Here is a 24,866-nt window from a genome sequence, read left to right on the forward strand (position 1 = left end):
TAATATAGGATGGCACTTTAAAGCATGCAAGTAAGAATACAAAGAAAAAGTTGCGAACCTAGGGCATATATCCTATATATTAGCCAGCTTTCTCTCCAGATTTAAATCTAATTAAAGCTATATAGAATTAGATAAAGGATTAGATTTAGAAACAATATCCAAATGATGAGCAGCTTTCTTATAATCAATTATATAAGGTTATATGGGCTTCTTAGGATACTTTACCAGTGTCAGAGAATCAGAACGTCACAGCCAATGGATCAGGTTAGTCACTACGGGACTAATGCACATTAGAACAAAGAATTACCCGTGAAGCCTTAGGGTTAAGATAATAGAGCCAGTAGAGCTGTTATTATGTTAATTATATTAGTTAGAATAAAGCAAATAAAGTTATTATTATATTAATTATAATAAAGGAAAGCTATATAAGAATATTTATTTATTATATATTTAATTTTTTTTTATTATCTTAAATTAACTATAATAATTTAAATATATAATCTTTTATTAATTAGAATATTTATAGTCTTATTCTTATTTCTTTTATCTACTAAGATTTTTTAATCTTAGAAGCCTATTAACTTTATTTATTAATAGTTATTCTAGTTATACTTAATAATAATTAAACTAAAGTTTCTAATAATTTAAGACCCTTAATTAAAAGAAAAGTCTTAAGAATAAGTAATAATAATATTTTAAATCCTAATTCTAGTAATTCTAAGTCCTAATTTATAAACTATTAATATTAGTAGTAGAAATATTATAATTATTAATAATAGAAATATAGTAGCATTATTATAATATATTAAAAAACTAGAAAAAGCTATAATTAATAATAAAAAAAGACTAAATTAAACATTTTAAAAAATTAAGATTAGAATAGTAATATTATTTAAGAAAAAATATAGAATTTTTAAAATATATTTTACTTAAATATAACTCTATTTTATATATAATAGTAAATAAATTATAAATAAGTCTAATAAAATGCTAGTAGTATTAAGCTTTTTTAATAGAAAAGTTATAAAATAATTTGCTCTATATATTACTAATTAGTATTATATATATAATAATAAAGAATAAAGAAATCCTAAGATAATTATAATATTTTCTAATTATTAGTACTATAAAGAAAAATTTAATTAGTTATAAAAAATTATTAATAAAAAAATTGAAGCTATTAATAAGATTTAATATATTAAGTAATAGACCTTAGTTAAAAAATATATTTTAAAATTCTTATAGATATTAAAAGGACTTTTATAGAATAATTAAGAATTTAGAGATTAGTTTTATAAAAGACTAAAGAATAATATTAAAGATTAAATCTTAATAATAATATTATAATTAGAAATATTTTAGATAATAATAGAAGTAATATCTTAAATTAATTTAATTATATATACTTAATAAATAGAAAAAGAAGAGTTTAAAAGAAATAAAGTAAATTTATATTAGAAATAAATTAAAAATAAGAATAAAGATATAATAATATAACTAAATATAATTTTATCTAAAAAAGAAAAAGATAAATTAAGAAAAAATAAAGCTTATTTTAATTATAAAAAATTAGATCATTTTATAAATTAATACTAAAAGCTAAGAAAAAACTAGAAATTAATTATTTTAGATTTAAAAAAGCAAATTATAATAATAATTTTATTAATTATAATTAATAATAGCAAAGCTAACAGAACAGCTAATAATAAAATTAATTTTAATAAAGATTTAAAGCAATTAATTAAAAATAAAAAATAATAATTAGAATAAATAATAAACTATAAATAAATTTAAGTAGAATAAATATAATAAATTAAAGAACAAAAAGCTCTAAAATAATTAAAGAAAATACTTAGTGATCTAAGTAATAAAGATAAAAAATAAAAATAGAAAAGATTTAGCTTTAGAAAAAGTATTAAACAAATAAAATAAATTAGTATTAATATAAAAAAGAAACACTAATCTTATAATTTAGAGAAAGAATTAATTAGTTAGATATTTCTCATATATTATTTTAAAAATATTAAAGACTTATTAGAAGGATACAGTAAAAATATTAATTTAAAAGAAATTAATATAGAAAACTTTAATATAAAGAATACCTAAGCAAAATCTTTATTAGAAAAGTTACTTTATACTTAATTAATATTATAAGATAATAAGCTAATAATAATAATTTATAAAGACCTATACTAAGAATTAAATAAAAATCTTATTAAAAAAAAACTAAATAAAATATAAGATAATACTATTTAGTCTTAAGAAAATAACTAGTATAATTATATATTAGTAAATGTAACTTACTAAGAAAAGTCTTAATAAAAATAGAAAGATTATATTAAAAAATGCAAACACTATAAAGAATAAATATATTATATATACTAATAATATAAATAAATATATATACCTTTAGCTAATATATACAAATATATATTATATAAGCAAAGATAATGCTTTTGTAATAAAATAATTAAATATATAAGAAATTACTCTTATTATCATTATCTAGCATTAAAAGAAAATTTATATTAGAAAATATATTAGATAATATATTATAACTTATTATATAAAATACATCTTATAGAAAAAGAATAAAAAGGATGGTTTCTAAAAATCTTAGAAGTAATTAAAGAATCAAGATTTAAATATTTATAAGAATAGATAAAATACTAGTATATTTATCAAGAACCTATATATCTCTATCACAATAATATTATAATTACTAAATACAAAGTAGAAGAACTATATAAATAGTATTATTATAGTATTAAGAAATACTTTGAATATTAATAAAAGTATTAAGAAAAGCATATAATTATAATAGAATTTATTATAATAACTATAGAACTAAAAGCAGTTAATTAAATAATAATGATATTAATAAAAATCAATAGAAAAAATATAAGAATCTTATTAGATTTAGAAGCAGCCTATAATTATATTAGAAAAGAATTTATAAAAGAAATAAGACTATCTATAATCTAGATTAACAAATAGATAATAATTATTTCTATTAGTAAAGAAATAATTAGTTAAGATTATAAAAAATAAATACTAAATATTATTATAAGATCAAAACAATACATTATAATAATTATACTTAACATCACATTAGTATCAAGAGAATACTATAATATTATATTTGGAATAATATAATTATAAACCTAAAATCTAATAATTAACTAGATCAAAAGAATAGTAATTATTAATAAAACAACACTAAAAATATAAATAATTAAAAAGAATATTAAAAAAATTATATAACTATATAAAGAATCAGAGAAAATCCTCAATATATTATTAGAAACTAAAAGATTAATATAAAAGGTAAAAGAATAAGAATAAAAGATAATATTTACTAAAGATATTAAATATATTAATAAGAAAAATAAAGTATAAAATATAGAAAAGCTATAAGATAGTTAGAGAACTTTAAGTAATAAAAATAAAAAAAGAATTAAGAACTATAAAATAGGAAAAATTAAGATAATCTAGCAAGCATAAATAATTAATAAGATAAGAATTACTAAAAAAGTATAGAAAATAAAATTAAAATTAAAAAAACTTTATAAAAAGAAATTTGCAGAAATATTAGTAAAATTGTCTAAGAAGTATCACAAGTTTATTAAACTATTTATAAAAAAAGAATAGTAATTATTAATATATAATAAAGAATTTAAAATATAAATTAAACTAAAAAAAGGATTTATACTATTATCAATCAAACAATATCATAAATTAAGAGATAAATTAAAACTTAAGAATAAGTTTATTAATAAGTTTTATAAAGTAATATATATATAACTAGAACACAGAAAAGTATTAGTATAATTAATATTTATTAATAAAAAAGACATAATTAAATAAATAATTATTAATTATAGAGCACTAAATAATAGAATAATAGATAATACAAATAAAGTACTTTATTAAGAATAGAAAAGAGATTTATTATAAGAAGTAAAGATTATAATAATCTTTAATATTTAATAGAGTTATTATAACCTATAAATAGCTAAAGATAATATTTAGAAAATAGCTTTCCTTATAGATAAAGAACTATTTAAATAGATAATTACATTAATAGACTTAAAGAACCTACTAACACAATTTATATAATATATAATATATATTCTATAAAAATATTTAAATAAGTTTATTACAGTCTATTTTAATAATATTATTATATACTTATAAAACCTAGAAGAACATAAAGAGTATATATAACTAATTATAATAATACTTATAAATAAAGGATTAATGCTTAAAATTAAGAAGTGTGAATTTAATATTATAACTATTAATTACTTAAGAATAATTTATATGTTAGAAAAATTAAAAATCTAATTAGAAAAGAAAGATATAATACTCGACTAGTCTATCCCAACAAATATCAATAAAATATAGCAATTCTTAAGCATAATAGGATATATTAAAAGATACTTAAAGAACTATATAGAAACAACATGACCAATTATAAAATTATTATAAAAAGATTAAGAATTTAATTAAATAGAATAATAATAATAAGCATTTAAGAAAGTCAAGGAATTAATTAGAAAAGCACCAATTCTTATGCTTTATAATCTAAAAAAACTAAATATAATTTAACTAGATACATTAAAATATACATTAAAAATTATTTTAAAATAATTAAAAGACAATAAATAATTGCAACCCATTATTTTTTACTCCAGATAATTTACTATCATAGAAAAGAACTATAATATTCACAATAAAAAGCTACTTATAGTAGTTAAAATATTTAAGTAATAGAGACACTACTTATAAGAAATTAAAGAAGAAATAATTATAAAAAGTGACTATTATAATCTAAAGTATTTTATAATAATAAAAAAGCTTATTAATAGACAAGTTAGATAATTAGAGTATTTATTAAAATTTAAATTTTAAATTAAATATATTAAAAGAAAAGAAAATATTATTACTAATATATTAAATAGAAGAGTAGATTATATAATTAGAATATAATAGTTATAAATAAATATATTAGTAGAAGATAAAAATAAAATTTATTATAATAATAAAATAATCTTAGCAATAATAATTATAATAGAAAGCAAAAGTTTTTATAAAAAGATAATAGAAGCTACTAAGAATAACAAAATACTACAGACAGCACTATATAATAATAAAATAGTAATTAAGAATAAACTAGCTATTTAGAAAAAATTAATATTAATATTATTTTTAATAATTATAGAAATCATTTAAATAAACTATAATTTGCTAATTAAAGAATATTATAGAATTAATTAAATAGTAGAAAAGATACAACAAATATATTATTTTCTAAGAATAAAAAAAATAATTAAAGACTATATTAAGAAATATAATAGTTATAATTATAATAAATTAATTAATTATTAACTCTATAAAAGAATATAGATTTTAGAAACATTAATAAAAGTATAATAGAAGATTATAATAGATTTTATATAAGGCTTACTAAAATTAAAAGATCCTATTTTAGGAATCACATATATTAAAGCTATTATTATTATAAATAAATTTATAAAATATATTATCTTAAAGCCAATGCTAAAGAGTTTAATAGTATAATAATATATAATACTAATATTATAAGAAGTATTTATAATATTTAGACTATTAAGTAAAATTATATCTAATAGAGACAAGCTATTTATATCTAAATTTTAATAGATAATTATAAAAAATTATAGAATAAAATATAATTTATTAACTATATATTATTAATAGACTAATGACTAGACTAAAAGAATAATTTAAGTAATTAAATAATATCTAAGATATTACTTAGATTAGAATTAAGATAATTAAATAGAGTTACTATTAATTATTTAGTTTATAATAAATAATATTATAAATATATTAATAGAATAAGTACTACATTTCACTAATTTAAGAAGAATTCCAAGGATAAATTAGAAAAATATTAAATAAGAAGAAGTATTTAATGAAATAAATATCTAAATAATATATATGCAATTAATATATAGCAATTTATTAAAAGATATTAAATAAATAAAAATAAGAATGAAGAGATATTATAATAAGAAATATAAGAATATGCTAGTACTTAAAAAGAGAAAGAGAGTTTATCTTCTATAATAAATACTAGAATTAAAAAGTTTTAATATAAAAAGTATAAGATTAAGTAATAAATTTAATATAGTTAAATTTAAACCATTTATTATTAAAGAGAAATTTATAAATAATAATTATAAACTCTAGCTATTAATAAGAATATAAATATACTTAATATTTTATATCTTATTATTAGAATTAATTATTAATCTAATAAATAAAAATAAAATAATAGACAACAAAGAATATAAAGTTAAAAAAATATTATAATATAAGTTAGAAAAAAAACACATCTATTATTTTATAAGATAGAAAAAATATAAATCTAAAAAAAATATATAAGAATTTATTAGATACTTAAATTATTCTAAGAAAATTTAAAAGTAAAGATAGAAGTATAATTAAAAAAAATAAAAAAATTAAAGTTAATATTAAGAATAAGATTATTATTTTATAAAGTAAAAATAATAATTAGAAACTTTTTAGCCTCTTATTATTCTTTTACTTATTTTATTTTTATCTTTTCTTCTATTTTTTCTAATCTTTCTAACTCTTTAATATTCTTTATATTTAATTAAATAAATTAATCAGCATGCTTTTATAATAATTTTTATTATTTATTAAAATAAATATATTTTACTAAAAGAGCTTTAATTTCAGTATTTATTCTATCTTTATTCTTTTCTAGATATTTTTAAGCACAAAGAAGTTTTTTCTATATAAAATTAGATAAAATTATTAAAATATACTTACAATAACTATTTTATATATATTTATTATAGTATGATAATATTTCTAATTTTATATAAATCTTATTTAATAAAGAGTAATAAAAATAAGATAAAGATAATTTTATACTAGATTACTTAATATATAATGCAAGATTATTCTTATTAATATTTTGCTTTAAAAATATAATTAGTACAAAATCATAAAATTATATATTTAGAATATTTAAAAATTAGAATTAATTATTTATATTTTAGAGAATATAAGCTATTTATTAAACTATTAAGATACTAATCTTTAGAGAAGGGGATTATCAGAGAATTAGAATATTATAATTAATAGATTAGATTAATTATTATAAGATTAATATATATTAAAATAAAGAATTATCTATAAAGTCTTAGAGTTAAGATAATAAAATTAGTAAAGCTGTTACTATATTAACTATATTAGTTAAGATAGAACAAATAAAGCTATTATTATATTAACTATAATAAAGAAAAGCTATATAAAGATACTTATTTATTATATATTTAGTTTTCTTCTATCGTCTTAAATTAATTATAATAACTTAAATATATAATCTTCTATCAATCAAGATATTCATAGCCTTATTCTTATTTCTTTTATCTACCAAGACCTTTCGATCTTAGAAGCCTATTAACTTCGCCCGTTAATAGCTATCCTAGCTATACTCGACGGTAACCAAACCGAAGTTTCCGACAACCAGAGCAATTTCTTAAGGATTTGATTAATTCCATGCAAGCTAGATATAAGGCTGTAATTGCTGCTGAAGGTGGCCATACTAAATATTAATGTAGTAAGCAAAAATATATAAAATTAGCAGAGTTGGCAGAATTGGCAGAATTGAGTAAATTCTATTGGTAGTTGACCCCTGCATAAAAAACCGTACTAGGCAAATCACCGGGGTCAACCAGAGTAGTAATAATTATCAAGTACGTAGGTGGTGTCAATCTCGTACGGTTGATCCCTTACGAAAGGGCCTGCAGTGATTTCCCACTCCGGACGGAGCATCCCACGCGGCAGCTTTGTAGAGTATGCGTTGCCTCCGGGGTACAGGAGTATGGCATCGCCATAGAACCTCAGTCACAATGTCTCGGCCGCAGAGATTTTTGCCTCCAAACAGATAAACTATGTACGAATCATCATAGATGAACTCTGACCAATGGCCCGGCTCCCATCAAAAGAACTTGGTGGAGATGCCAAACTTCAACAAGGTTCGACCACACGGGATGGAAAAGTTACAGACACGCGCTGGTGCCTCTCATTTGACAAGCTCGTTTTCAGCTCAGCATAGCGTGGCGCTTATCGGTGGGTCAGGACTCATCAGCATGCTGCAGATTTGCATTCCAGGCTTGGCCTCGAAATTTAGACTTCATGTGCCGGATATATTGTCGGGGTCCAATTCGTCAGACACGTAAATGTATAAAGTGATATCAATCTACTCCGTAGAGGTGAGACGACGTCCAAACGTCTTCCTTCGGCTCGGAACGGGTGCGGAGATATGGAGTATCCGAAGTATATGTGGACCAATGAAAAGCCAGAGATTCTCTAGAAATCATCGGCTATGGGGCAAGTACCCCATTTATAGTAGCCACTAACTAGAAATAGACTAGTCTTTAAGGCGCCCAACGCCAAGTGTCCAACCGGGAGGGAGTATTACCGCACTAGTATTGTTCTGTATTTTCCCTTTTCTCCCGGCATCTACGGAGTACAGAGTTTGAGAGATATCATGAAGAGAAATATCACAGGACACACTACATAATCAGTCAAATGTATTCTATTTCATTTAGAAATTTCTTGAGAAGTGACCTTCATGAGTTGATATTGATAGTCGATAGTTTGATACCATCCACGGTTTCTATCTAAGAGCCCAAGTATGATATCTAGTAACTGGTCAATGGTGAATCAAAACTCTCTTCAATGTATCGATTTCTCTGGCATTTTGAGAAATTCAGGTGGATGGGTTAACATGACCTCGTCTATGTAGATTTAACTGGTTAAGAAGCGCGCAACTAACGTGGATGTTACCTTTCGCAGCTTTGCTTCCATCTTTCGGTGGTGACCGCATACTGGTTGGTTGCTTCTGTTTGAGCAAGTAAATGACGATTCAGCCACAGAAGCTATTGTTGCTGTTCTTTATCACGGCTTACTCCAGTTCCATCTCAACTCCGACACTGACAATTAGGGTTTTCAACATCCGCGGAGTGACCTTTCCTAATGCGGTCAAAGTATAAAAACGCGAGTCACTGTTGCCCTTTCAGGAAATTGTCAGCACTCGAATCGTATTCGAGATCCATCCTAGATGCATAGCGTGAAGAGCGAATCCGATCGTTTATCGCTCAAAACAATTTGTTTTGAGGCCTGGCCCTTGTCCGGTATAAAAGGGCCCTCGCTGCTCGTTACCTCACTCGGGGATTAAAACTGTATCTTGTAGCAGTCGTGTGATTCCATTCAGACTATATCGTATGCGTGACAGTCCGGAGATGGCTCAAGAGGGACTCCCCTCTACCATGAACTCACTAGCCATCGAAAGATATGGCAAGCCAGAGGAATACAATAATCTATCCCTCCCGATTCCCAGAGTAACGGCTCCTGATGACGTTCTCATTCAAGTGCAAGCAGCCTCAATCAACCCTGTCGACGTGCAGCTTGCAGCAGGGACCATGAAGATGATCTGGTCAGAGCAGTAAGTTCTTCACGTTTGCATATCCAAAAGACTATGAACGGCCAGCTGGTGCTAAACCTTGCGGCGTAAAGGTTCCCATACAAAATCGGATATGACCTCTCTGGTACGGTCGTATCAGTCGGTTCTGAAGTCCTCTCTTCTCGGCCTGAATTGAAGATCGGTGCCAAAGTATACTCCCGCGTTCCACAACACCATCGCGGAACAGCATCCGAATTTGCTCTTTCGTCCGCATCAGCAACTGCACTCAAGCCCAGCTCCCTATCCTATATTGAGGCCGCGTCATTACCGCTGGTATCCCTTACAGCCCTCCAAGCCCTCGACAGGGCCGATAAGCATATCGAGGGTGGACTAAAGGGAAAAACAGTATATATACCTGGAGCCCTGTCAGGAACTGGAAGCGTGGCGACACAGCTGGCCAAGAACGTGTTTGGCGCAGCCAAAGTCATAACCACAGCTTCACCTTCTAAGATCCCCAAGGTGGAAGAGAAGCTGGGCAAGGTTGTCAACCAGATAATAGATTATACCAAGGAAGACCCTGGCAAGATCATCACAGCAGGGTCAGTGGACTTCATGTTCAACACTATGGACTCGGCAATGGCCTCGTTGCACCTGATGAAAAAAGGAGGCATTATCGTCAGTGTCAGTGGTGCGCCATTTGGCTCAGCCTTGAAGGGAAAAGCGCTTGGAATCCCAATTGCTTTTCGCTGGCTGCTCGATGGTGCCAGTGCCTTTTCTCGATATCGTGCTAGGAGATGTGGTGTCAAATATGTCTTTCAGTTCATGAATCCCAATGCAGAAGATCTGAACAGACTCACAAACTGGGTTGGCGAGGGAAGACTGAGGCCAGTGGTAGGTAGAGCTGCAAGCCTGGGTAATATACAAGACGTTAGGGAAGGTTGTCAGGAAGTTCTTGCCGGCAAAGGAGGGATTGGAAAGTTTGTAATCGAGGTTGGAAAGGCTGCGATGGAGAGATAAATGTACTAATAAGATGAATACATATGTGATACCTCTTGAATATCATGAATTGCGTTGACGCTTATGCCGCTGATTCACATCATCGCGCTCACGTTTGCGTTCCCGGGTATCTGCCTCTCGGTGTTGTGCCGTATCGAAAGCGTAAAACTGAATTCTCAAGGTGAGATGATTGATTCTCAAGTGCATACGACGCTAAGAGCGTTGCTGGAGACTAGATTTTGGTTGGGTGGAGTTTTGAGATAAGCGGCTGTTAGCTGCAACTGCGGACTTAACGCTACTCCGTCACTCCCATCCCTCGGTGAACCACCACCATCTTCGTGATTGCTGACTTTTGCGCAACTGAATCAGTACACAAACACCGAATCTATTGTCGCCGACTGGTTACCAAGGCCTTACAATCATGGGCACCTCTCAACCCCTCTCCGCACCTGCGGAGGGCAGTGATATGCTCGATTTTGACCAGTACCACATCAACCTGACCATAACAGGGACAAAGATTAACAAATATCCCGGTGAGCGCAAACCATCCCTTCTGACTCGCGATTCTCGCTCATGCAAATCAATCGCTCCTCGAGAATATAGCAAAACAACACGCTCGCAAAGTCGCATCCAAGCTGGGAGCCTCCCGCGGCCTTATTTATCTGACCGGTAAACCGACCGTGTTCCATGACGACTCGGACCAAGCCGAGCCATTTCGACAACGGCGTTACTTCTACTACCTAAGCGGTGCCAATGAACCGGACTGTCACCTCACCTATGATATCGCTAAAGATAAGCTTACCTTGTACGTGCCGGATTTCGATTTGCGACAGGCAGTATGGATGGGTCCTACCGTTTCAATTGAGGACGCGCTAGAGAAGTGAGGGCTATTTCAGATCATTGCATGCAAGGAATATTCGTTATTGACATTGGCTTAAGATTTGACGTCGATAATGCGCGATACGCGATGTCCCTCCCCGACGATATTAGTACCTGGCTGCGACTGCGGAAAGACGACGCACAGATTATTATTCTCCATCCCGAGCATCGACCGCCTATTGATTGTGCACAAGAATTGCTGGAGACTCAGCGTCTGCTACCAGCAATGAATTCAAGCCGTGGGGTCAAAGACGCCCACGAGATCGAACTAATTAGGCAGGCAAACGTCGTCTCGGGACTCGCCCATACGGCTATATTAGAAAATATCGGACAAATGACAAACGAGAGCGACATCGCAGCCCTCTTCCTCAAGACAAGTATAACTCATGGAGCACCAGAACAAGCATACGGTATTATTGCTGCGTCGGGCGAGAATATTGCGACCCTTCACTACATGAAAAACAACGAGGATTTTGGCGACCGGCCCTTGGTTTGCCTGGACGCTGGCGCCGAGTTTGAATGTTATGCCTCAGACGTCACTCGCACTTTTCCCATCAGCTGTACAGGTGAGTGGCCCACGCCAGAAGCGCGTGATATCTACCTTGCCGTGGAAAGAATGCAAGAAGAGACGATCCGATTGGTCAAGCCCGGAGTGCGCTTTCGAGATGTCCACACACATGCCGCCCTCGTCGCAGTGGAGGAACTACTGAAACTGGGGGTTTTCAAGAAAGGCAGCTCTGTGAGCGAAATTATGCTGTCTGGCGCCGTGTCTGTCTTTTTTCCGCACGGACTAGGACATCATGTGGGATTGGAGGTGCATGACGTGTCCGAGCATTCTGTCATGGCGTCTGGGCTGAACCCGAGGAACCGGGGGAGCTTTCTGATGCAATCTTCAGATGCCATGTCGGCGGCAGCGCTTCTCGAGGAGAATATGATCGTGACCGTCGAGCCTGGAATTTACTTCAATCGCCTGGCTCTGAAGAATGCACGACAGTTGCCTATTTCCAAATTCATCGACTTTGACGTAGTTGAGAAGTACTACGCCGTTGGTGGCGTGCGGATTGAAGACGACATTCTTGTCACGGCTGACGGCTACGAGAATCTGACTACGGCGCCCAAGGGACAAGAGGCATTGGACATTGTTCGACGGAGCTCTGCTCAGAATGGCTCATGACGAGCTACGAATTGCGTGCTTTTTCCTTTGCCATGGCTGTACATAGTATTTACCTACATAGATGCTTGTTTTGCAGCGACTGTCACAGTGACACGCACATTCGCTGTCAACTAGTTTATTTTGCTACATGTTGTGACATGATTCTTCAGTCATGATTCATCCCTGCCCAGTCGACGGAATAAGCCTATACGATCACGCCACCTTTGCTGCTGAAAATTTCAAAGCACTCATTCGGCCCAAACATCACACGTTGTTTTGCGTGATGGGCGGAATCGCGTGATGTGCCTCGCTCTGATAGGATGGCTCATCACGCTAGCCCATAAGAGCCTAGCCTGCGATCGCCGGGACCGGAAGAGCGGCCGAGTGGGGCCAATGACTCACGCAGCCTGAAGAGTCACGCCCAAAGCTATAAAAGAGCTGTCTCAGCTTCTTCCATCCTGCCCTCTTTCTTCCCTGGCCGGTCTCCTCCTTTCATCATTCATCATTGACTCACACGCTGATGACTATGACTGGGGGATGATCATCCAGCATGCTCTCCGCTCCCTCAAAACATACTAAGTACCTGCTTCATCTTTGATACCATCGCATTTCATCCACCACAAAAGTCTTGCTTTTTTTTTTGTTTTTGAAAAGACAAAAAAGAGAAGATCGAAAGAACACCAAATATGGGCCAGAGACACAACAGACGTCGCACTCGACCACGATCTCGCAACCAGTCCCAATCCAGGACCGTCACCGCCAACGAGCATCAGCAGCAGCAGCAATATTCCCTGTCGGAACCTGCTTTCCTCGCGCCGCTCGCCCACACCCGGCATAACAGCTGGTTAGATGAATGGCAGAATTTCGAATACAATACACTGCAGCCTCGACATAGTACGCCCGAATTGGCAATGCAGCAATATCGCTTTTTCGGCGGGGAGCCTGGTGATGACGCCAATCTGTGCTACAATATGCTGGATTTTTTCGGTCGACTCGACTACATTGATACATGATACCCCTTGAATATAGGTTGGAAGGACAAGGGAAAAGTTTTTTTTTTACAGCGAATGGGCGAAAGGAAGGGAAATAAAAGAAGAAGAAAAAGAACAACCAAACAAAACCGGAAAAAGACACTAGGCTTATGCCTAGGCCTCAGGCTTGACTCTCTTCTGAGCCTCGATGAGCGGCCGGTGACAGGCATCGTGCTCCAAACCAAACAATTCCGCTCCAGTTCACAGTAATCAAGAGCCATTCCGACTCGCAGCAATGAAACGTATTGGCTTTCTCAGACAACGGCCATGCGTGGATTGGTCCATTTACGGCTTATCTGTGAACTGACCAGACAGGATGACGCACCTGTCATAGAGCGAACCGAAGACTGATGTCGAAACATGGACATGGAAAGAGACTTGTGAGACTGTGTCCCTCTGTCGTGGGCGGTGCTCGCATCCCCCTTGATGCTTGAGCTCCTCGCTATGGAGGTTGACTGCTGACCAGTCATTTCGCCATGCTCTTCCGCCAGCGTCCGGATGGTTGGAGCACCAATGTGGATATTTTGTTCGCAGTCCTGTAGATAATCTCGTCATGCGCTTGCTTATATATTCTTGATATATACTTGGGAGGAGTTGCAAGTGAATAAAAATACAAAATGCGTTGATATAACGTAACCGGTAAGCCACCCGGCCATGTAAGCGACCCGGCCACCTCCGCCCGGAAACGCGTTCTATATGAATTTCTAATCATAATTTTCAACCCAAAATAATAATTATATATAAAAAAACTAATTACTAATATAATAAGGGTATTAAGGCCTTCTATACCCAAGAATACCACACTCACTATATTTAAATTAATAGTGTACAATTACTTACAAGACTAATAGTTTAGATTTAGCTAGAGCAGTAGTAATACTTTAAAATACTTTAATTTAATTTTATATAAGTATCTAAGCTTTCTTTCTAATAATTTCTTATTTATATTCTATCTACTTTCTAGATTATCTATATTTTTATTTTTTTTTCTTATATATAGTCTATAAATTATAAACTTCTTTCCTTAAAAGTATAAGGCTATTTATAATTATTTTATACATCTTAGATATCTAATTAATTATCTTATTAACTAAACTTAATAAACTTCTTATATACTAGCTTATATATTTTTTTATTATACTTAATTAATATTTAAATTAGTATAGATTTTAAGATATTTATAAGTAAAATAATTAAGTATTACTTAATTAACTTAAAAAAAATATAAAAGTCTTAAGCTAAATAATAAGCTATTAATAAATTTAATCTAGATTATATAATACTAATCTAATAATTATAAAGCTTTTTTAAATAGTCTTAGCTTTATATATTATTATATAAGCCTCTAGAAATATAATAAGAAAATTAATTTTATTAATATAATTAAATCTAAGTCTTATCTATTACTTAATAAGCTATTTATATTTTTATTTTATAATTATAAAATAGCTAATATTAAGAGGCTATAAGAGATAAGAGAAATATAAAAATATATAGACTAGAATAATATTATTCTTAGTATATATATAATTAAATTCTATAATTAAATAACTTTTATAGTTATTAAGAATCAGTATTTAATATCTTTCTATTATATAGCCATTTATAAGAGAAATAAAATAATTTTAAAGTTAATTTATATTAATATTATTAATTATTTATCTATTATTACTAATATTAATTTTCTAATTATTTAAAAGAGTTTTAAACCAGCTTTTTTATATATATTTTATTACTTTAAAAATTATATATAAAAGTAAAGCTTATTTAATAGAATTAATTATCTTAATTAAAGTTACTTATTTTTAATTACTAGATTATAATAGCTTTAAATAGGTATATTAATTATTTTTAGTAATAATTTTTATAGTTATATAAAGTCCTATAATAAAGCTAGTCTTATTAAAGTTATAGATATTTTTTAATAAAATATTATATTTTAATATAACCTCTTATATATAGTCAAAATATTTTTAAATTATTTTTAGATCTTTATATTTAGCATATTTATAATTATATTTTTAAAAAAATCATAATTTAAGCTTTAAATAATATTAAATTAAATTATAAATCTATTTTTTTTTAATCTATTAATTTTTATATTAAAAAAGAAGATAATTGGCTATTTTTTATACTATAAATAGCTAGAAAGATAATTCTTACTTATCTAGATCTAATATCTATTTAATAAATAATTTCTCTTTAAACTAAGTGAATTTATAACTATTAGTATATTTTATATATTTATATTATATTCCTTTCAGTTAGTCTTAGAGAATTATATAAGAGATAGTATAAACCTATATAGCTTTATAAATACTTTGAATATTCTTATTTTTTAAATTAGAAATAACTAATTAAATCTTTTCTTCTAATTTAGCTAATTTTAAAGGATTTTTCTTATAAATTGATAGCATATTGACGCGTTGAAATTGTAAGATCGAAATAGAACGCGTTTCTGGGCGGAGGTGGCCGGGTCGCTTACATGGCCGGGTGGCTTACCGGTTACGTTAGTTAACTACGATATCCATGGATTAGTAATACACTTATTGTAGCCAATCAACGGCCGGCATGCGATTACAAATCTGTGAGATCGTGGCCGCATCTCATGCTTACTCCTTAATTCTCTAGTTAACTCACCTTACGACTCGCTTGTTAGGCTCGTTGAAGGAATTTCTAGTGATAGCCAAGCCAATGTAAGAGCGCAATCCTTGTTAATGATAGATTCAATTAAGAACTTGTCCTCTTCACCATGCCGAACGCTGGCGGCCCAAGCCGCGGCTGCCTCCCCTGCCGCCAGAAACACGTCAAGGTGCGTCTACATATACACACACACACACACATACATAGCACAAGCCGTTGCTGATAATCCAGCAGTGCGACCTCACTCGTCCGCAATGTCGCCGCTGTTTGCGGAAGAAAGTCCCATGTCAGGGCTACCGAGACGAATGGGACATGCGGTTTCGCGTTGAGACCGTTAGTACATACGAGACGGCCATCGGGCGAGACCGTCGCAAAAGACCGTCGTCACTCGTGCCCCAGTATCATTTCCTCCCGCTAGGACATGACCTGTCAAACTTGCATGCTGACCACTTCGTGTCGTTGGTGCTGCATCATTTCTCAATTGCTTCGGCCGATGTTGACTTGGAGAGCCCCGTGAAGATCCTCCCGCATCTAATTCCAGCGGCCGAGGAAGGCTCGCCGCTTCATAATGTCAGCAAGACACTGGGATGTTCATATTTGCCTAGTACCATTCGCTCTCACCATAGCACCACCCTGGCTAGGGCTTATGGGAATTCTTTAGTTGCTATTAACCGTGCCCTTCGAGATCCTACGGAGCGCACAAGCGACAGCACTTTACTAAGCGTTTGGCTATTGAGAGTATATGAAGTAAGACGCGTTCATTGGCTGACTAGGAGCAATCTTTTGCTGACATTATGGCAAGCTTACGTGGTGTTTGAACAATGGTGTTGACACTGCGATTGCCTCTGCGAGATCAGATCTCCATATGAGTGGTATGGCAGAACTCCTTCGCCTTCGGGGTCGAGAGCAGTTCCTGAGTCAAGGAGGGCGGGAAATATTCTGCATGGTGTTTTGCACCTTGGTAAGTTGTAGTTTAAATTCTCACCTTGCACGCACTCTGCTATGTATCTAATACTTGAGACTAGTTAAATCGGGCAGTAATCACCGGCGGAGACTGTCCACCAGAGAGCTTGAACTGGCTTCGCGAATTCATTCAACACAGTGGACCATCAACGATGGGCGCGGCACATGCCGCTGTCTTCTGTTACATTTGCTATCGTATATGCTCAGACATCAGAAGACTCATTGATCTAGCTGACTCGGAAATTCTGCTGTCTCGCTCGCAGTCTCTTCTGCAGCAAGTCGATGAAATTGAAAGCATAACTTATCGAGTCATAGGACACGTGCAATCATCGCTGGGTCCATACCAAATAGCAAACGGTAATTTTGGCGATCGAATGGTTCGAAGCGATTTTAAATTGCGACTTTTGAGTAATGCTTTGGAACTCCTGCTGCACACATCTCACATGCCTGGCTGCACACTGCAACAACGAAACGAGTTTTCCGAACGGCAGGATCACTTTACGAATGAATTTCAGAATTTCGCTGAGAAAGTCTTGCTCGCCATTGCAACAGTACACAATACGCAGTCTCTTATTGTGAGTGATGACCTCAAAGGCGACATCGGGTCGGATGCTGTTATACGATGGTCGCATGTGTTGCGAGTCACGCAGCCTCTGCGAATGATCGGCCAGTCTCCTTTCTCGTTAGTTTGGCAGCGCAGAGCAGCAAACAATATACTGAAATTCATGTATACACAAGTAGGAGCTATCTAAATTCAGTGTTTGCATTCCTGATAAAAAGAATCAGATTATCTACTACTACTGATTATTCTCAACATAATGTCGACATAGTTTCACTTTCACGGGCATGTCGTCCCGAGGTCGCGCCGTAACCTGCCCGGGTCTGTAAACCTGGTATGCCACATCGCCAAACAGACGGAATGCATCCGCAGGGAACTGGGGCTGGATGTCAAAATCTCGAACAGTCATAGCCAAGATTGCTCGGAGTTCTAACTGGGCCAGCTCCTGTCCAATACAATTGCGAGGGCCATGTTCGAACGCCCGAAAAGCGCTTCTCGGTGGGTGCAGAGCATGTCCTTCTGGAACAAGCCAGCGCTCAGGCATGAATTTATGTGGCTCGGGCCAGAATGCCTCCTTCCGATGAACAACGGCTGAACAGCCAAAGACCATCATGCCGTTAGTTGGGTAGCGGTCTCCGGTCGTCGGGTCCGTTAGGAAGAAATCCGGACTCCCAGCGCGGACGGTTCCCACTGGCGGGAATAAGCGCACGGTTTCTCGAATAACCGCAGTGGTGTAAGGGAGTCGATTCAAGAGTGCTGGGCTTTTCTTGATGAGCTCAGTGGCCATTGCCGGGTCACTACCGAGCACCTCATCATGCTCGCGACGTAAAGCGTCCAGCGCGGCGGTGTTAGTATAGACAAGATAATAAAGAAGACAGAGGGTTGCTGCTGTTGTTTCATGGCCGCCAAACATGAATGTTTTCAACTGTGACACTACTATGTCGATGAATTGGGACGTCGGGGGGCCATCTGATGAGCCCCGCTCTTTGGATTGAATGGCAAGATTGAGAAGAGTCTTGAGACTTTCCTCCTTCTCTTGTGCTAAGGCTTTTCGTATGTGTGGCATTAAGCAAGACCTCATGGTCCAGTTATTCATCCATACAGCCAATGGGCGAAAAGGGTTTAGGGTCCGTGTGAATAAAGCACTGGGCTGGTTGTCATAGGGGAACCAACCGGCCTGTTTCTTCATAGCATTATAGAACGTGCTGGATGTAGTTTGGGAATGAAGTCGCGTGTTTCTGTTGGTTGGTTAGCAGGCATATTCATCGCAAGAGAACATCACCTACAAAGCCAAGAGACCGATTACATCCGTCGTTAGTCTCTCGGTCTGTTCTTCCAACTCTACGACATTCCCGGATTCTGCCACGTCTTTCAACCAGCCTCGGAAGACTTCAATCTCATCCACTATCGCTGGAACAAACGACATGAGATTTTGGAGCGAAAAGCCCGGATTGAAAATTTTCCTCCACTCTTTCCATTGCTGTCCTTCCGAAACGAAGATGTCGAGGCCTTGGCCGAGAATATAAAACCCATCTCTAACAAGTTCGTGTTTTGGCCGTGAATTCTCCGTAGTGAATTGGTTCATCAGGCCGGGATCATAGACGGCCAACATGGGGTTTGCTAGAGGCCAGCTATCGATGTACATCACACCGCGGGACTTACAGATGTCGGGGTATTCTTTTTCGATGAGAAGGGGCAGGTAGTGTCCATAAATGTCGCTTGGGTAGGCGGCCATGACTTTGATTACGATGGGGAGATGCCCGAACAGAAATGAATGGGGCAAGATAGGCTGTACGGAGTTAGTTCAGCTAAACATTGGAACTGTCAGCACTCACAACGCCATATTTATTGGTCACATCGCGAATGCTACTCCTGACTTGATAGAGACGAATGAAAAACCGCCCAATGGCGAGGAGGGCTATGATACCGAGTCCGTAGAGGACTGTTTGCGGCGTCTCTGCAGGGAGCAGCATTGTGTTTGATTTTGACTCATTCGAAAGAGATCTTTGCTTCTTATACCTTTGAGTGAAGGGTGATGGGGAGCTTTTATAGTGGAATCATAGTGATAGCCCCGGGAAACCCGCTAAACCGCATTCTGAGACCCATGCGATGGTGGATCCCGAACCAGCGCAACTAACGTAACTTAAATCTTTATGTATTGCACAGAAAATTGCCGATAGGAGAGAAGCAGTTGAGAAGTTATGAAGCGTTATATTCCTTATCTAACAATTCTTCATATTTATTCGGTAGTTGCATTGTTTGATTGTCTGGCAAGATATCAACGGAGACCGCCTTCGTTTGAGCCAGGTAAAGTTTACTAAGTAGCCAAACCCACAGAGCACAGCCAAGTTCCGGGAAAACGGCCTTTACAGTCTCCGTCTCTGATATGTATACATATTCAGTTCTTATGTATACAGCAGAGGTAATCAGTAATGGCGCTCGACAAACTCCCTCTTGATTTAATACACATAATAGCGCAAGATCTGTCCAAGCAAAGTGACCGCCATGCCTTGATTTTATCGTGTCGTCGCTTCTATGAACTCCTGCTACCAACGCTTTACTCAAAAGTCACGCTTTTTGAACCAATCGATGACACAAAATGGTTCAACTTTATGCACACCATCGTCCAAAGACCAAAATTGGCCGAGGCTGTGAGGGATCTCTACGTATACAGCTGGGATGTCAGCGCCGCCACTGATAATTTTCACTGTGACCCCAATCTCATATCTCAACTACTTGACGAAATAAACCAGCCTGATGATGAAAGAGATGAATGGGAGGAGGACGCCCAAGACGGAGTTTGCGATGCTTGGCTGGGCTTAATTTTGCCGCGACTCACTAATTTAAGAAGCATCGTCGTTGTCTTACCATACGGTTCGGCCTATTTTCACCAGATCCTCAGAAAAGCGGCATTGGGAGATGTACGAGCATTCTCAAAACTCGAAGCGGCTTACATCACATGGTATGGTGAAAGAGGTGCAGTGGCCTCCCCGTATCTCATGTCCTTCCTCCATTTCCCCAGCATGCGCAGACTGGGAGGATCTAGGATTGCTGAGTATGACCCAACCTCGACAGAGTTATTTACAGGTGAAATGGATGAGCTTCCTCTCATTGAATCTTCTGGGATCACACATATTGAGTTCCAAAGAAGCAATAATACCGAGGACGGAATGCTTCATTTGATCGGCAGCTGCAAGGCACTACGATCGTTTAGACTAGGATACGGTGGTGTGATGACTTCGGATGACGACTTTCATCCGCGAGCTCTTGTTGAATCTTTGAAGCGCCACAAGACAAGCCTGGAACGCCTCTGGGTGGAAATAGACTGCGAGGACCCGATCGACGGAGAGGATATGCTGATTGGGTCTCTTGTCGAATTTACTGCCCTAAAACATTTGCACGTTCGGCTTCCAGATCTCCTTAACTTTGGTCATTTTGGTGAGGGGCCACCACGGAATGCATTGAAAGATGTTCTTCCTCCTTCTCTCGACACCCTGTATCTCTCCTGGTGTAATCCGGTTCATTTACAGTACCTACCTCAGCAGCTAGATGAGCTGATTCAATCTCGCCGAGAATCACAGCTGATGAAATTTGACATTCAGGATGAGGGAGAGGTGGAGCTGACTGATCCCTTAATAGAACAGCTGCGGGATATTTGTAGTGCTGCAGGGATCGTGTTCAAATTTGTCAGTGTTCAGGATATGGATTGGGAGGCTCGAGAGCAGTATCGCCAATCGACATGGCCTCTGGCGAGGAATTTTGCGGAGTCGATCTCTTTTGTGGCGGATAGTCAACCTGAAGATTAAATAGACATCTCCACATGCATCATAATGATTGATGCCTGAGGAAGCCGTCTTAGTCATGTCTTGTCTTATGAATGCCTGAGGATCCAATGGACCAAGGCGATAAGGGCAGCGCTAGTCCGACAAGGGCAGGCGGTCTGCGGAATGCGAACAATAATTCGTGTCCTTTCAGATTAATTACGACGTAGGAGATGGTGCCGCACTTGACAGCGTAACAGATTGCACTTTCTCTGGAATTCACGCATTCTTCCGTCTTATTTACCGATTAGATGGCAATGCGCTGTGCATCTGCAGTACTGGCAGCCTTCGACTTGTAAACCCGTGCGCTCACCCAAGCGGCCCTCGCTGGTACCTTCCGCGTCAAAGATGTCTTCAACGGAATACAACTACGATGAACAGGTAGCGAACGGAGGAGTCCTTGTGTTGCTTTGCGCACTCAGCTGATTTGAGATATAGGGCCAATTCTTCCCATACTTTATTCTCACTCTGACCGGCCTCGTTACTCTCCCTCTCACGTATAGTCTCCTCAGCCCACCTAAGAGTAAGCCTCTGCGATACTATCACGAATGGTTTCCACTATTTGTCCTGGCTACTAACATGTTCTTCGCTTTGTAGAACTTGAGAACACCGCTCCCCGAATAAATTCGGCGTTCAAACCAAAAAATGACGATCTCATTCAGGGTCAGAAACGGAAGCGTCTGCGCAAAGAGAGACGGATCAAACGCGGTATTGCTGTGCTGGTCGGCTGGGCAATCATCGGCTGGATGATATACCTTATAATAGTCACAGCTCGCACAGTTCCAAAGATTTATGATCCCTATGAAGTGCTTGGCGTATCCAGGGTAAGTCCGCTCTTTTTTTCTTTTTTTTTTTTTTTTCTTTTTTTTCTTTTGCCTCGCTCTATTACATGCTATGGTGCCATTCCTGACTTCGCCTGATATAGAGTGCCGACGAGAAAGCTATTTCTCGCCACTACAAGAGGCTGTCACTTATCTACCATCCTGATAAAGTTCGACCGGATCCCGCCAAAAATGAGACCATGGATACCCTCAATGAACGATTCGTGGAGCTGACGAAAGCCTACAAAGCTCTGACAGACGAGGAAATCCGCAACAATTATTTGCAATACGGACACCCAGATGGTAAACAGAGCTTTAGCATCGGTATTGCGCTGCCCAAATTGATTATCACCGAGGGTAGTGGCAAGTACGTTCTTTTGGTCTACGGAGGCCTTCTTGGTGTCCTCCTACCCTATATTGTAGGAAAGTGGTGGTACGGGTCTCAACGCTTTACTCGTGAGAAAGTTCTCCTTGCAAGTGCCGGCAACATCTTCAGAGAATACAAAGAAGATCTGATTGGCGGTCGTGTCGTTAGTGCGCTTTCGACCGGTGAGGAATTTAAGGAACTTTTGAAGGGCTCTAGGTCAGAGGAAGGTCTGGCTAAGGTGGAGAAGAAACTGTTGGCTCTTGATGAGAAGATCTTTACCTCGACTGACCGCGAAATTCTTCGAAAATTGGATGACTCTACCAGAAGAAAAGCGCTTTCGCTACTATGGGCTTATCTCAACAGGATTGATTTGGAAGATACGGCGTTGGAAGAAGGTTTGCCATACTCCTTAGCCAGTGCAAGATTGCAGATGATTTAGCTAACGTGATTGTTTACAGAGAAATATGAAGCGGGTGCTATTGCGTTGGCTTTGAATGAGTCTTTCGCCTCTATTTCACTTGCTTTCGGCAACCTCCTGCCTGTCATTGGCGCGTATCGAATGTCCCAGAATCTCATTCAAGCTACATCCCCTGGCTCATCGCCTCTTCTCCAGTTGCCACATTTCACTCCCGAGGTCGTCAAATCGGTGGAGGGCAACGATGCGAAGACGCACCTCAGCCTACAGAAGTACATGGAATTTACAGAAGAGAAAAGACGCTCCTTAACTGTAGGACCTGGCCTGTTAACGGAGGAAGAATACCAAGCTACTACCAATGTTGCTAAGCAATTGCCATATTTTGAACTCTCCAAGGCCTTCTTCAAGGTTGTTGGAGAGCGCGTCATCACACCAGGCAGTCTCGTGCAGCTTGTAATTAAGGGTCGCGTTATCCCACCAGGGACGAAATCTGTCCCTCAGGTCAACGAACTCGACTTGGAAGATATTGACCCCGATGAAGGTGACCTTGATGCTCTCCTCAATCGCAATCTGGGCAAAACCAGGAGGGTCAAGAAACCAGATGGCTCGATAGTCGAAGAAAAGCAGGAGTCTATTCAACCCCCGCTGACTTATGCCCCATTCTTGCCTCGCGATCACTCTCCCAGATGGCATGTATTCCTTGCCGATCCAAAGCAAGGGAAGATTGCTGTTCCTCCGTTCAGTTTTTCCACATTTGACAAGCCCATCTATGACGAGTCTGGGAAGCCCACATTTAATGTGCAGACTCTCAAAATGCAGTTCCAGGCTCCGCCCCAAGTTGGCCACTATACCTTTGCACTGCACCTCATCTCAGACAGCTACATGGGCTTTGATACTAAGAAGGAGATCACCCTTCACATAGACGACCCAGCCAAAGCGGTTGCTCTCGAGGAGGAGGATGACATTAGCGAACCAGATGAAGGTACGGATTTCTAACACACTGTTCCACGGAAGCCGCTAGCACGTATATATAACTAATAACCTGCCATAGATTCGATTGCCGGCCAGATGCAGGCTTTGAAGACAGGTGTACCCCCGCCTAAGAGAAAGACGAGGAGATCATCGGACGAGTATTCAGAAGATGAGAGCGACACCGAGGGCGATGAGGAAGATACCAGTGAGACGGATACAGAGACAGACACGGATGGCGAATAAATATCTCTCAATGATTTCCCTCGTGTTATAATAAAGAATTGCATTCACTTCTCTTCTTCTCTTTCTTCTCCTTTTAATTTGTTGAAGGGTCCTTTTTTATTCTCGTTTCTTTCTTGTCATGGATTAGTGAGGTGTTTGTTGCATCTGGACGAGCGAATAAGACTATGTACTTTATGCGAACCTATACAGCATTGAATGGGCATGCTGCCTTGCAATCTATACGATCTTATGAAAATGATGTGTAGGTACCTAACAGTTGACTAGCCAGGAAGCATGACTGGGTCTACCGTCGAGTTGTCTCTCCTCGGTTCACACATTCACCTTCTTCATCCCAGCTGCTGTTCGACCATCGTGCAACGCCTATATTGCTGAAGATGCTATGGGCTGCTTTAAATATGCGGAAAATCATGTCAAATGCAATACGGCCATGCTCCCACACTTCCTGCATGCTCCAGTCCAATTGTGTGCTCTATCAAGATTCTCCTTCACCTGATCTCTTTTCAACGAGAATGAACA

General features: G+C 35.8%; 6 protein-coding genes across 6 annotated transcripts, besides 4 other annotated features; 5 read left to right on the forward strand and 1 right to left on the reverse strand.

The window, feature by feature from the left end:
* Positions 1 to 220: part of a repeat region (Identified by RepeatMasker using a combination of RepBase library and repeat library created with RepeatScout) that runs on past the window's edge.
* An 8-nt stretch (positions 221 to 228) lies between these two features.
* Positions 229 to 7,544: a repeat region (Identified by RepeatMasker using a combination of RepBase library and repeat library created with RepeatScout).
* A 10-nt stretch (positions 7,545 to 7,554) lies between these two features.
* Positions 7,555 to 7,636: a repeat region (Identified by RepeatMasker using a combination of RepBase library and repeat library created with RepeatScout).
* A 1,717-nt stretch (positions 7,637 to 9,353) lies between these two features.
* On the forward strand, positions 9,354 to 12,536 carry UA08_08620 (hypothetical protein; the record flags this gene model as incomplete). The annotated part of the gene is made up of 5 exons (XM_020263718.1): positions 9,354 to 9,529; positions 9,601 to 10,464; positions 10,853 to 11,016; positions 11,087 to 11,363; positions 11,423 to 12,536. The coding sequence occupies 5 exons, from the start codon at positions 9,354 to 9,356 to the stop codon at positions 12,534 to 12,536; spliced, it is 2,595 nt and encodes an 864-aa protein (XP_020116062.1).
* Positions 12,537 to 13,201: 665 nt separating this feature from the next.
* On the forward strand, positions 13,202 to 13,528 carry UA08_08621 (hypothetical protein; the record flags this gene model as incomplete). The annotated part of the gene is made up of 1 exon (XM_020263719.1): positions 13,202 to 13,528. One exon carries the CDS (start codon positions 13,202 to 13,204, stop codon positions 13,526 to 13,528), a length of 327 nt encoding a protein of 108 aa, XP_020116185.1.
* A 645-nt stretch (positions 13,529 to 14,173) lies between these two features.
* Positions 14,174 to 16,059: a repeat region (Identified by RepeatMasker using a combination of RepBase library and repeat library created with RepeatScout).
* A 239-nt stretch (positions 16,060 to 16,298) lies between these two features.
* On the forward strand, positions 16,299 to 17,904 carry UA08_08622 (hypothetical protein; the record flags this gene model as incomplete). Its single annotated transcript, XM_020263720.1, has 4 exons — positions 16,299 to 16,358; positions 16,397 to 16,936; positions 16,992 to 17,150; positions 17,215 to 17,904. 4 exons carry the CDS (start codon positions 16,299 to 16,301, stop codon positions 17,902 to 17,904), a joined length of 1,449 nt encoding a protein of 482 aa, XP_020116184.1.
* An 86-nt stretch (positions 17,905 to 17,990) lies between these two features.
* UA08_08623 (hypothetical protein) lies at positions 17,991 to 19,684 on the reverse strand (the record flags this gene model as incomplete). Its single annotated transcript, XM_020263721.1, has 4 exons — positions 17,991 to 18,034; positions 18,069 to 18,949; positions 18,998 to 19,500; positions 19,547 to 19,684. 4 exons carry the CDS (start codon positions 19,682 to 19,684, stop codon positions 17,991 to 17,993), a joined length of 1,566 nt encoding a protein of 521 aa, XP_020116186.1.
* Positions 19,685 to 20,143: 459 nt separating this feature from the next.
* UA08_08624 (hypothetical protein) lies at positions 20,144 to 21,517 on the forward strand (the record flags this gene model as incomplete). The annotated part of the gene is made up of 1 exon (XM_020263722.1): positions 20,144 to 21,517. The coding sequence occupies one exon, from the start codon at positions 20,144 to 20,146 to the stop codon at positions 21,515 to 21,517; it is 1,374 nt and encodes a 457-aa protein (XP_020116063.1).
* Positions 21,518 to 21,880: 363 nt separating this feature from the next.
* UA08_08625 (hypothetical protein) lies at positions 21,881 to 24,350 on the forward strand (the record flags this gene model as incomplete). Its single annotated transcript, XM_020263724.1, has 6 exons — positions 21,881 to 21,913; positions 21,971 to 22,055; positions 22,130 to 22,356; positions 22,458 to 23,115; positions 23,179 to 24,117; positions 24,187 to 24,350. 6 exons carry the CDS (start codon positions 21,881 to 21,883, stop codon positions 24,348 to 24,350), a joined length of 2,106 nt encoding a protein of 701 aa, XP_020116187.1.
* Positions 24,351 to 24,866: the final 516 nt, after the last annotated feature.

The sequence above is a fragment of the Talaromyces atroroseus genome, assembly GCF_001907595.1.
Source record: "Talaromyces atroroseus strain IBT 11181 chromosome Unknown scaffold_15, whole genome shotgun sequence".
Taxonomy (NCBI): Eukaryota; Fungi; Ascomycota; class Eurotiomycetes; order Eurotiales; family Trichocomaceae; genus Talaromyces; species Talaromyces atroroseus.